Source organism: Macaca fascicularis, chromosome 1, assembly GCF_037993035.2.
Source record: "Macaca fascicularis isolate 582-1 chromosome 1, T2T-MFA8v1.1".
Lineage (NCBI taxonomy): Eukaryota > Metazoa > Chordata > Mammalia > Primates > Cercopithecidae > Macaca > Macaca fascicularis.
Genome location: NC_088375.1, coordinates 207,320,763 through 207,334,310, shown reverse-complemented (window position 1 = coordinate 207,334,310; position 13,548 = coordinate 207,320,763). Strand labels below are relative to the sequence as shown.

The 13,548-nt window shown below is 43.8% G+C and overlaps 1 protein-coding gene and 2 pseudogenes across 2 annotated transcripts in view; all 3 read left to right on the top strand.

Moving 5' to 3' along the window:
• The window catches only part of FAM76A (family with sequence similarity 76 member A), a 38,431-nt gene that overhangs the window by 8,154 nt on the left and 16,729 nt on the right, over nt 1-13,548 (top strand). For both annotated transcript variants that reach the window (XM_005544258.5, XM_005544257.5), the window contains exons 4-5: nt 765-917; nt 11,399-11,556. In XM_005544258.5, coding sequence (XP_005544315.1) covers nt 765-917; nt 11,399-11,556 — 311 coding nt within the window. The remainder of the gene's footprint in view (nt 1-764; nt 918-11,398; nt 11,557-13,548) is intronic.
• LOC135966756 (thioredoxin domain-containing protein 17 pseudogene) lies at nt 5,531-6,184 on the top strand (annotated as a pseudogene).
• LOC141408517 (ribulose-phosphate 3-epimerase-like) lies at nt 6,752-7,677 on the top strand (annotated as a pseudogene).

Below are 13,548 nucleotides of genomic sequence, written 5' to 3'. Positions count from 1 at the left end.
TAGTTGACTAGTTATTTTGATGAATGATTCTCTTTTTCTTTTAGTGTTCAGGATGTTATGTGCTTGTAGGCATTCTCCCAACATGTTTATATGCTGATAATAGCAAAGAGGCCTTTTCAGAAATTTGGAAGCCCTTGCTAGTTTCTCCAAAGAGCTGGTTCTGTTGAATGTCTCATAGAAGTCTCTGCATACATACTAATGGGTTTTTGTTATTTGTTTTATTTATTTATTTAAAAATCAATAGTCCTGTGCAGAAAAACACTTCACATAGTGTTAAGAATTGGGCTTCATGGCCGGGCGTGGTGGCTCATGCCTATAATCCCAGCGCATTGGGAGGCTGACACAGGCGGATCACCTGAGGTCAGGAGTTCTAGACCAGACTGGCCAACATGGTGAAACCCCGTCTCTAGGAAATAATACAGAAATTAGCCAGGCATAGTGGCGGGCGCCTGTAATCCCAGCTGCTCCGGACGGAGGCTGAGGCAGGAAGAATTGCTTTAACCCGGGAGGCAGAGGTTGCACTGAGCTGAGATTGCACCTCTACACTCCAGCCTGGGCAAGAGAGCGAGACTCCGTCTCAAAAAACAAAAACAGCAACAACGAAAAAGAATTGGGCTTTATTTGGTCAATATAAAAGCATATTTATGAAGTTGGCAATACATTTGTACCATGATTAATCAACTACAAAGTAGGAATTATTGCTTTTTTAAATGCAGTGGTATTTTATGAAAATAACACTTGACTCTTTTTTTTCCCCCTTTAAGCCCAAACCTTGTCAGTATTGCAACATAATTGCGGCATTTATTGGGAATAAATGCCAGCGCTGCACAAATTCAGAAAAGAAGTATGGACCACCCTATTCTTGTGAACAGTGCAAGCAGCAGTGTGCATTTGACAGGAAAGATGATAGAAAGAAGGTAAATTTCTGTGTTTTTCTTGATTTCTTTTCTTCCTTTCAGAGAAATTAAGTTGGGCTGACTGTGTTAAAAACACGTTTAATAGACCAGGCGCGGTGGCTCATGCCTGTAATCCCAGCACTTTGAGAGGCCGAGGAGGCGACTGGATTATGAGGTCAGGAAATCGAGACTATCCTGGCTAACATGGTGAAACCGTGTCTCTACTAAAAATACAAAAAATTAGCCAGGCGTGGTGGCACATGCCTGTAGTCCCAGCTACTCTGGAGGCTGGGGCAGAAGAATCACTTGAACCCAGGAGGCAGAGGTTGCAGTGAGCCGAGATCATGCCACTGCACTCCAGCCTGGGTGACAGAGCAAGACTCCATCTCAAAAACAACAACAACAACAAAGAAAAAACAACAACAACAAAACACATTTAACAAAGAAAGATTTCTCAGTTTCTTTCCTGGTTCTATTATTGACCTTAAAGAAGATATTCATATTTTGTTCATAAAATGTGGACCATTATATTCTAACATTTCACAAGAATATGAATTACAGTGATCACATAAGTGAAATGGTGATTGGCAGAATTCTATAAAATTCTGTAAAGGAGAGATTATAACTTAAGCAAGATGGAGTGGCGTTACAAGTTTTACTATCTGGCTCTTTAAATGTTTCTATCTGTTGAAATTCAAGATTACAAGGTTACATTAGAGGGAAGCTCTATGTGGAAGGGTGTACCTTGATAGAATCAAAATGATTTAGAGCTTGGTCATATTACTCTCTTGCTTAAAATCCTCCAGGGGTTTCCAGTTGTGCTTATAATAAAACTCATATCCCTTCTATGGCCTGCAACCCCATACCCAGCTCTCAGCCTCATCTTGCATCATACTTTCTGCCTCTCACCTTGCTCCAGCCATACTGGCCACCCTGTAGTCTGTCTGACATGCAGATCTCACTCCGACCTTTGCACTGTCTATCCTTGTGCCTAATGTACCTTTCTCTAGGGTCTCATAACCGGCTCCTTATGTCAGCTCTCAGCTCAGATACCACCTGCTCATAGTGACCTGTTACTGACTCCCTCAGTCATTATTTACCATACTATTTTATTGTCTTCATAGCATCTCACATATTGAAAACTAGTCTTGCTTATTTGGTTACATGTTTGTCCACCCCCACTAGAATGTGAGCTCTTTCTCCATCTCATTCTCTGCTTTATTTCCAGTGGCCTGGCACATAGTAGCTGCTCAATAAGTATTTGTTGAATAAAAGATTGCAGTTGAGAAACTCTTTTTCAGTGGCCAGAGGTGCTTTTAGGAGGTGCCTGGGCTCAAGGGTTGATTCTCGCTTACCAAATTCATTAACTTACAATGGAAGGATATAACTTTCCATTGACTAGGATACTCCTGCCTGCCAACCAGGACACCTCTTCCCTGTATCAAGATACTGAAGAATCTGAATTAGTAATCAGGAGGTAGCACAAGCAGCAGTCCCCCCAACTCCTGGGACTAGCTGAATGACCCTGCCTACTTACCCTCATTATGCATCACTTTCTTCATCTTTCTCTGTGGGAATAACAATAGTTACTTCACAAAGACATAGGGAAATGTAATTCAGATAGGTATATAAAACAATGTTGAACCTGGCACATAATATAACACAGTGCATGGCTCCTGTATTATTACTGATTGGAATAGTTCATTTTTATTAATCTGGTTATACTAGAATTTATTACCTTTCTGCTTTATAAATTACGATCCTGTCTTAAGTGTTTATAGATATTTTTAGACATCTACATGTTCATAAACTTTAGGAGAAAGCTAAATTTAGGGATTAAGAGTAAGGAATTTGGGCCAAGACCAGTGGCTCACACCTGTAATCCCAGCACTTTGGGAGGCCGAGGCGGGTGGATCACAAGGTCAGGAGTTCGAGACCAGCCTGGCCAACATGATGAAAGCCCGTCTCTACCAACAATATTAAAATTAACGGGTTGTGGTGTCTCACACCTGTAATCCCAGCTACTAGGGAGCCTGAGGCAGGAGAATTGCTTGAATCCGGGAGGCAGAGGTTGCAGTGAGCCAAGATCACACCACTGCATTCCAGCCTGGGCAACAGAGTAAGACTCCATCTCAAAAAAAAAAGTGGGGTATCTGGACTCAGAATGTGTGGATTGAAATCTTGGTTCTGTCAGTTATTAACTGTGTGACTTTGGACATGTTAATCTGTCAATGCCTCAGTCTCCACATCTGTAAATGGGGATGATCAGATCTCAGTGTTGTTACAAAGGTCAAGATATTAGTAAAACTCTTAGAATGGAATCTGGTACATGATAAATACTCAGTGTTATCTATGATGATTTGTTTTTGATGGTTTAATTCTCAGAGGATGCTATTTTATTTTATTTTATTTTTTTGAGATGAAATCTCACTCTGTCACCCAGGCTGGAGTGCAGAGGCATGACCTCAGCCCACTGCAACCTCTGCCTCCCAGGTTCAAGTGATTCTTCTACCTCAGCCTCCAGAGCAGCTGGGATTACAGGTGTGCACCACCATGCCTGGCTAATTTTTGTATTTTTAGTAGAGATGGGGTTTTACCATGTTGACCAGGCTGGTCTTGAACTCCTAACCACAAACTACTGACCTCAAGTGATCAGCCCACCTTGGCCTCCCAAAATGCTGGGATTACAGACATGAGCCACCACGCCTGGCCAGTGCTCTTTTATTTCTTTTGTTGTTGTTTGAGATGGAGTTTTGCTCTTGTTGCCTAGGCTACAGTGCAATGGCGCGATTGTGGCTCACCACAACCTCTGCCTCCTGGGTTCAAGCAGTTCTCCTGCCTCAGCCTCCCGAGTAGCTGGATTACAGGCATGCGCCATCGTGCCTGGCTAATTTTGTATTTTTAGTAGAGGCGAGGTTTCTTCATGTTAGTCAGGCTGGTCTGAAACTCCTGACCTCAGGTGAGCTACCCGCCTTGGCCTCCCAGAGTGCTGAGATTACAAGTGTGAGCCACTGTGCCTGGCCTGCTCTTTTATTTCTAAAGTTTATTTTTAAGAGAGAGATCTGAAAAACATGTCTTGTGAATCTGTGTGCAATTTTGATGTTCATTGTTTGCTCTCTTTCAGTGGAGTTGTATTGTTTTGAAACTCTTTAATGAAAGCTCTTACCTGGGGAAGGTCTTACAGGGTGTTTTAAAATTATGCCTTCAAGGCCAGGTGCAGTAGCTCATGCCTGTAATCCCAGTACTTTGGGAGGCTGAGGTGGGCGGATCCCTTGAGGCCAGGAGTTGAAGACCAGCTTGGGCAACATGGCAAAAACCCTGTCACTATTAAAAATATAAAAAACTCAGCTAGGCATGTTGGTTCACGGCTGTAATCCCAGCACTTTGGAAGGCTGAGGCGGGCAGTTGAGGTCAGGAGATTGAGACCAGCCTGGCCAACATAGTGAAACTTTGTTTCTACTAAAAATACAAAAATTAACCGGGCATGGTGGCATGTGCCTGTAATCCCACCTACTCAGGAGGCTGAGGTGGGAGAATCGCTTGAACCTGGGAGGCAGAGGTTGCAGTGAGCTGAGATCGTGACCTTGCACTCCCGGCTGGTTGACAGAGTGAGACTCCATCTCAAAAAAAAAAAAAAAAAAAAAAAACTAGTCAGGGTTGGTGGTGCATGTGTGGTTCCAGCTACTTGGGAGGCTGAGGTGGGAAGATCATTTGAGCCTAGGAATACAAGGCTCCAGTAAGCTGTAATTATACCACTGTGCTGCAGTGTGGGTGAGAGAATGAGACCCTATCTATAAAATAAATAAAAATAGGCCTTCAAGCCAGGCCTGATGGCATGCTCTGGTAGTTCCAGCTACCCTAGAGGCTGAGGTGGGAGGATCACTTGAGCCCAGGAGTTCGAGTCCAGCCTGGGTAACATAGTGAGACTTTGTCTTTAAAAATTAATAACAGGCCAGGCGCAGTGGCTCACGCCTGTAATCCCAGCACTTTAAAAGGCTAAGGAGGGCAGATCACGAGGTCAGGAGTTCGAGATCAGCCTGGCCAACATGGTGAAATCCCATCTCTACTAAAAATACAAAAATAAGCTGGGCGTGGTGGCACATGCCTGTAATCCCAGCTACTCGGGAGAATTGCTTGAATCCTGTAGTGAGCCAAGATCGCGCACCTGCACTCCAGCCTGGGTGGCAGAGCAAGACTGTGTCTCAAAAAAATAAAATAAAATAATAATAATAATAAACAGACTTTCAGGCCGTATTCCGTAACCGTGAAATGAACCAGATTGAAGTTTGGTTTCAAAGTTCATTGTTATGTTTCTTAACAAAAAATTAAATGCTTATCATGTACCAGACACTGTTCCAGGTATTAGAAATACACTAATGAACTGAACAGACAAGACCTTACTCTCACAGAGCTTACATTTATGTGTGCAAAAGAGAAATGGGTGAGGAGAAAAATAACATAAATTTTAGATATTAGTGCTATAAAGAAATAAAGTACATGATAGGGAGTGACTGGGAAGTCAGCCTATATTGGGCAATCAGGAGAACCTCTGAGGAAATAGCATTTGAGTGGAAACTAGGATGATGAAAAGGTGGTAGCCATGGGAAGCTCTGGAGGACAAAAATTCCAGGAAGAAGGACCAGCTGTGGAAAATCCGTAAGGCAGGAATGAGCTTGGCACATGATTAGAACAGAAAGAAGGTGGAGTGAACATGGGGAAGAGGAAGGAAACAAGGTTATAGAGGCAGGTAAGGTAAGTCAACATAGGCCATGAGGCACACTGCAGATAGCCCACTACACTACAAGAAGGTGAATGGGTGAAGCTTTGAGGAGTTCAACTGGGCTGTGGAACGCCACAATGGCGTTTTCACCTACTTTATTGGTTCTAAGGATGCTGGAGGAAAAGCTGGTGCCCCTATTGTATGCATGCTGAACCAGTCGTACGAAAGGGGCTGAAGCACGTTAGTGAAGGGTGTGTGTTCGTCTGCTGCCAAGTAGAAGAAAAGCCTTATTGGAAAGATCCAAATAATGACTTCAGAAAAAACTTGGAAGCAACCACAGTGCCTACACTACTTAAATATGGAACACCTCAAAAACTGGTAGAATCTTAGTGTCTTCAGGCCAGCCTCGTGGAAGTGTTTTTCTCTAAGGATTAAGATTTGATGATGGCAATTATGTCTTGATTTTCTGATTTGTTCTAATGTAAAAAAAAAACTGCATATGGCAGGGTGTGGTGGCTCATGACTATAATCCTAGCACTTTGGGAGGCCGAGGCAGGTGGATCACTTGAGCCCAGGAGTTGGAGACCAGCCTGGACAACATGGCAAAAGCCCGTCTCTACACAAAAATACAAAAAATTAGCGGGGTGTGGTGGTGCACACCTGTAGTCCCGGCTACTTGGGAGGCTGAGGTAGGAGGCTCACCTAAGCCTGGGAAGTCGAGGCTGCAGTGAGCCAAGATTGCACCACTGCACTCCAGCCTAGGTGAGATTGTGAGACCCTGTCACAAAACAAAAATGCATGGTTGCTTTGAATTCATGTTAGCAATAAATAAATAAATGATAATGTAAAAAAAAAAAAAAAAAAAAAAAAAGGGCTATGGACCGGGCGTGGTGGCTCATGCCTGTAATCCCAGCACTTTGGGAGGCTGAGGCAGGCGGATCATGAGATCAGGAGATTGAGACCATCCTGGCTAACACGGTGAAACCCTACTAAAAATATAAAAAATTAGCCAGGCATAGTGGCAGGCGCCTGTAGTCCCAGCTACTTGGGAGGCTGAGGCAGGAGAATGGCGTGAACCTCGGAGGCGGAGCTTGCAGTGAGCCGAGATCGCGCCACTGCACTCCAGCCTGGGCGACAGAGCGAGACTCCGTCTCAAATAAAAAAATGGGCTATGGTACAGAGTTTGAATTTTATGGTCTGATGAGAAATCATTGGGTTTTAAGGAGAGAAGATGGACTCATAGGGTAACTTACTCTTGGGAGCCAGTGCTATGGCTTTACCCTGCAAGATTGGCTCGCCCATCCTCAACAGCAACCTGGCCAGTTTAGGGGTCAAGTGCCTCCGTATGCTAGACTCTGGGGCCACCTGGATGTCATGGATGGGCACTTTGTTCCCAATGTCACCTTTGGTTATCCTGTGGTAGAAAGCTTTCAAGAGCAGCTCGTCCAGGACCCTTTCTTTGACATGCATGTGATGGTGTCCAAGCTGGAACAGTGGGTAAAACCAATAGCTATAGCAGAAGCCAGTCTGTATACCTTTCACCTTGAGGCTACTAAGAACTCAGAGGCTTTGATTGAAGACATTTGGGAGAATGGGATGAAGGTTGGCCTTGCCATCAAATCAGGAGCTACAGTTGAGTATTTGGCACCATGGACTAATCAAATAGATATGGCCTTGGTTATCACAGTGGAACCTGAGTTTGGAAGGCAGAAATTCATGAATGATATGGTGCCAAACATTCACTGGTTGAGGACACAGTTCCCATCTTTGGATAAGAGGTCGATGGGTGGAGTAGGTCCTGACACTGTCCACAAGTGTGCAGAGGCAGGAGCTAACATGATTATGTCTGGAAGTGTTGCTATGAGGAGGAGTGAGGACCCCAGATCTGTGATCAACTTGTTAAGAAATACATGTTCAGAAACCACTCAGAAACGTTCTCTTGATCAATGAGACCATAAGGTGCCCAATGTTGCTGCTCATGAGATCTCCTTTTTACCAGAAAACAGGAATATTGACTACCAAATCATATTGCAGCTGAGGCAGTACTGCTTTTCTGAGCAATTATTCATTCTAATGATTAAAATTGATTGTGCAGAATATTCTAAGAGGTTAGAAATTGGCATGTCTAACTACATTTTTAGTGAAGCAATTTAATGATTCATGTGGTGAAATACTCAGTTTTTATTGGGAGATTTGATTTTTTTTTTTTTTTTTTTTTTTTTTTGAGGCAGGTTCTCACTCTGTCGCCCAGGCTGGAGTACAAGTGGTATAATCTAGACTCACTACAGCCTCAGCCTCCCGGGCTCAGGCGATCCTTCCAAGTAGCTAGAACTACAGGCATGTGCCACCACGCCCAGCTAATCTTTGTACTTTTTGTTGAGACAAGGTTTCACCATGTTCCATGTTGCTCAGGCTGGCCTCAAACTCCTGGTGTCAAGCAATCTGCCTACCTCAGCCTTCCAAAGTGCTGGGATTACAGGTGTGAGCCACTGTGCTCAATTGGTTTTTTATAAAGAGTAAAAATAGGGCTGCATTAAGGTTACAAACAGAAATGTGTCTTAATACCTAAGGAGGGCATATTAGCTACACTATAAAAAAATTTTTTTTTTCCGTTTTACAGTAGAGAGAAAAAGAAAAACAGGCCGGGCACAGTGGCTTACGCCTGTAATCCCAGCACTTTGAGAGGCCAAGGTGGGGGATCACTTGAGGTCAGGAGTTTGAGACCAGCCTGGCCGACATGGTGAAACCCCATCTCTACTAAAAATATAAAAAAATTAGCCAGGCGTGGTGGTGGGCACCTGTAATCCCAGCTACTTGGGAGGCTGAGGCAGGAGAATTGCTTGAACCCAGGAGACGAAGATTGTAGTGAGCCAACACAGTGCCACCGCACTCCAGCCTAGGCGACAAAGTGAGACTCCGTCTCAGAAAAAAAAAAAAGAGAGGATGTAATCATTTACATTTAAGAAACCCTTTGGCGGCTATGGGGAAATGGCTTATTGGAGGTAGGGTGATCATTTGGGCAGCTCTTACAGCAGTGAGAGATGAGAATGCCAACGGAAGCAGTGGAGTTAGAAAGAAGTGAGTAGATTCAGACTGATGGACTTGCTGATGGGTTGGGGGATGGGGAGCAAAGAGGCTTTTGCCGATGAGATAAAACACTTCAGGTAAATGATGATGTGGCCTACCCATGTTCAAGATGAAGCACAAGATCTAATTTCAGAAATAAGAAATGAAAACTGTAAAATTCCGTAATGTATCAGCATATTCCTTGCCTAACCTGAGAAATTCCAACCAGCCCTGCTGCCCTGTCATCTGTCCTACTGTGCCTCCAGTGGTTTTTCAGTCTGAATGCTGCACAGAGACACCACAGCTTCAGAAGGTGGCAGAAGCTACATTATGCTTCCTAGCTTTGGGCCCTGCTGCGTGGTGCAGTTACTTCTGCTCAAAGGAGTCAACTTTTTCTAATTCAAACAGCGCCATGGCAGGCCACCGCCAGGGACTAGGCCCTGGAAGCTGCTTACTCATTGTTCTTTCTCTGGGGACCCTCTTTCCATCTGAGAGATGGTATCCAGCATACCACTTTGTGAACCTTTTTTTTTTTTTTTTTCTTTTTTGAGACAGTCTCGCTCTGTGGTCCGGGCTGGAGTGCAGTGGCCGGATCTCAGCTCACTGCAAGCTCCGCCTCCTGGGTTTACGTGAACCTTTTATAAAGTATTAAAACTGAGGTATTGGAGGGTGGGTTTGGGGAGATGTTGGCCAAAGGATTTCAGTTACATAGGAGGAGCAAGTTGAAGAGATCCATTGTACAACATGGTAACTATAGTTAATAAAATGTACTCTTGAAAGTTGTTAAAAGAGTAGATTTTAAGTGTTCTCACCACAGGGAAAAAAAAAAAAAAAAGAAAAAGTAGGCCAGGTGCAGTGGCTCATGCCTGTAATCCCAGCACTTTGGGAGGCCAAGGCAGGCAGATCAGGAGGTCAGGAGTTCAAGACCAGCCTGGCCATCGTGGTGAAACTCCATCTCTACTAAAAATACAAAAAAAAATTATCTGGGCATGGCGGCAGACGCTTGTAATCCCAGCTACTCGGGAGGCTGAGGCAGGAAAATTGCTTGAACCCAGGAGATGGAAGTTGCAGTGAGCTGAGACCGCACCACTGCACTCCAGCCTGGGCAACACAGCGAGACTGAATCAGAAACAAACAAAAGTTATATGAGGTAATCCATGTTAATTATCTTGATTTAGCCATTCCACAATGTATACATATTTTTAAAAATATTTATTCATTTTTGAGAAAGGGTCTCACTCTGTCACCAAGGCTGTAGTACAGTGGCACGCTTACAGCTCACTGCAGCCTCAACCTCCCAGGCTTAAGTGATTCTCCCACCTCAGCCTCCCTAGTAGCTGGGACTGCAGGCATGCACCACCACAACTGGCTAATTTTTGTTGTGTTTCTTTTTGTAAATGGGTTTTGCCATGTTGCCCAGGGTAGTTTCGAACTCTTGGGCTCATGTGGTCCACCTGCCTCAGCCTCCCAAAGTGTACATATTTCAAAACAACATGTTTTACACAATAAATATATACAAATTTTGTCATTTAAAAAAAATGGCCAGATGCAGTGGCTCACGCGTGTACGTCCAGCACTTTGGGAGGCCAAGACAGGCAGATCACTTGAGCTCAGGAGTTCAAGACCAGCCTGGGCAACATGGTGAAACCCTGTCTCTACAAAAAAAAATACAAAAATTAGCCAGGCATGGTGGTGCACACCTGTAGTTCCAGCTACTCGGGAGGCTGAGGTGGAAGGACTGCTTGAGCCCAGGCGGTGGAGGTTGCAGTGAGCCAAGATCATAACACTACACTCCAGCCTGGGCAACAGAGCAAGACCCTGTTTGGGGGAAAAAAAAGAAAAAAAAAAACCCAACAACTGATTAGGTGAGCTTGGTGGCATGTGCCTGTAGTCCTGGCTGCTCAGGAGGCTGAGGCAGGAGGATTGCTTGAGCCCAGAAGTTTAAGGCTGTAGTGTACTACAATGACACCACTGCATTCCAGCCTGGGTGAGTGAGATCCCATCACTAAAAAAAAAATCCAAAAAACTGTAAGGATGAATTTTATAATTCATCTTCTGTCTTCTCTTCTCCCTGCTGAGTTTTCCTTAATGAGAACCATGGTCTTGTGAGAATTTTACTCTTGTCTGTGTTTGCTAAGTTGAAGAGAAACAAAACAAAAAGATATAAAATTAGCAGCTGAAATTTATTTATTTAATTTAATTAATTTATTTATTTTGAGATGGAGTCTCACTCTGTCACCAGGCTAGAGTGCCATGGTCTAGCTCACTGCAACCTCCACCTCCTAGGTTCAAGCGATTCTTCTGCCTCAGCCTCCTGAGTAGCTGGGACTACAAGTGCACGACACCATGCCTGGCTAATTTTTGTATTTTTAGTGGAGATAGGGTTTCACCATGTTGGCCAGAATGGTCTCAATCTCCTGACCTCGTGATCCACCCACCTTGGCCTCCCAAAGTGCTGGGATTACAGGCATGAGCCACCGTGCCCGGCCCCGCAGCTGAAATTTATTAAGCAACTTTTATGTGCCTGGCACCGTGTTAAGTGCTTTACCTACATTATGTCACTAGATCCTTGTAGCAGCCCCCTGTGACATGCCCAAAGTCACAGCTCATAAGTTTCAGAACTGGGACTGAACCCAAGGGTTCTAGCTCCTAATACCACGTTTGCAGCCACTGCACTAGATTCCCGCTTCTTTATCTTTATCTCCTCATCTTTCAGGTAGATGGGAAATTGCTGTGCTGGCTGTGCACACTTTCATACAAACGGGTCCTTCAGAAGACCAAAGAGCAGAGGAAACACCTGAGTAGCTCTTCTCGTGCTGGCCACCAGGAGAAGGAGCAGTATAGTCGCCTGAGTGGTGGTGGCCATTATAACAGGTAACCTCAAGATGCATGAGATAGGACTAGAAGTGCTGGTAGGTCAGACGTAATGCTCACACAACCATCATGGTACATACCATCTTATATGCATTTTCTATATTCTCTGTAGGTACTAGTCTGTAGGAGGAAACTCATTTGTCATATTTTATAATTCATATATCTTCCAAGAACCAGAGAGATTTCCATAAAGTGTCAGGATTTCCTGACTTTGTATTGTGTCTGAAATGTTCGTGGAACTTACCCTACTTTGGTTTGTAGTGTTCTCACCCTTAGAGTGGATTCTCTTTCCAGAAGATTGGACATTTCACTTTCTGAGAGATACAGCTTTTCCATGCATATTTAGCCAGGAGGCTAATAGATGTTCTAGGTTTGTCCTGGTGGCACCTAGTCAAAAAGATGTATTTTCATTGTTGTTTTAAACTTACTTTCAGAGTATCTAGTATTGTTAACAGTTCTGGCTCTGGATGGAATCCTGGCTGTGCCAGGTTCTCTGTGGGGATCTTGGGCAAGTTTTCTCATCTGTAAAATGAGGGAAGTAATAGTATTACCTCATGGGGTTGTTGTGAAGATAAATTAGTACATGCACAGTGATTGTTTTTATAACTGGCATATAGGAAATATTCAGTACATTTCAGGTTTTTGTTTGTTTGTTTTGTTATTACCATTATGACTTTGTTTAATCAGCAAGCATTAAGTACTCTCATGGGTCAGGGATGCTGGTGGGAATGAAGAGCTAAGTACAAGTCATGCTGCTCTCCAAGAGTATGCAGTCTGGTAGGAAAGACAGACTTATAAACAGATGATCTTAGTATAATGTAATGGGTACCACAGTGGAAACATGTCAAGAATGCAGACATGAGGGTAGTAATGAACTACCTTGAGAAGTCGGGCAAGCAGGCTTGGAGAAGAGCTGGCATTAGAGCTGGATCTTAGGGTGAGTTGGAATCCTCAGGGATGGAATGGGCAGAGGCATTCTAGGCTAAGAGAATAGCATTTGCAAAGGCATGGAGGGCATGAGACCACATGGAACCCTGGAGAATTGTAAGGCCTTTTATATTACTGGAGCTTTTGGCTGGGAGCTGGGGAATGGAAGGAAAAAGGGGTCCTGCATCCTGGTAAGGAATGTAAACTTAATCCTAAGGTCAGGGTGTTAGTGGGAAGCTATTGAAGGGTCTATGCAGAGGAGAGACCAAATCTTCATTTAAAAAATTAACCCTGACTAGTGTGGACAATGCATTGGAGGAAAAAGGGACTGGGGGTTAATTTATATATAAATATAAATTATATAAATTATAAAATTATATAAAATATAAAAGCCTTTTTTCTAAGAGTCTGGGTAAGAGATGTTAAAACAAGAACCTCACCTGAGGCAGTGGCAGTGGAAGATTGAAAAGGCTGATTCAGGAAGATGTTTTGGATGGAGAATTATGAGAAACTTAGATAATCTGATGAACAGACACATGGGCAAGAACTGAGTAAGTAAAGGATAATTCCCGGGTTTTTTATTTGGGTGAATAGATAGATCCTTAACTGAGAGACAATGTAGGAAGCGGAGAGAATATGTTTAGTTTTGAAAGGTTGAGTTTGAAGCATGAAGAATTACTTTTAGGAGCTTAGCCTAGAACTTAGAAGAGAGGTTTGGACATGGGCCATAGGTAGCACATAAGAATCTGGCTGGGCGCGGTGGCTCACGCCTGTAATCCCAGCACTTTGGGAGGCTGAAGTGGGTGGATCACGAGGTCAGGAGTTTGATACCAGCCTGACGAACATGGTGAAACCCTGTTTCTACTAAAACAAAAAATACAAATAGTGGTGCGTGCCTTTAATCCCAGCTACTCAGGAGGCTGAGGCAGGAGAATTGCTTGAACCCAGGAGGTGGAGGTTGAAGTAAGTTGAGATCGCGTCCCCACACTCCAGGCTGGGTGACAGAGTGAGACTCTGTGTCAAAAAGAAACAACAACAGTAAAAAGAATCACTGGGGGTAGGGAT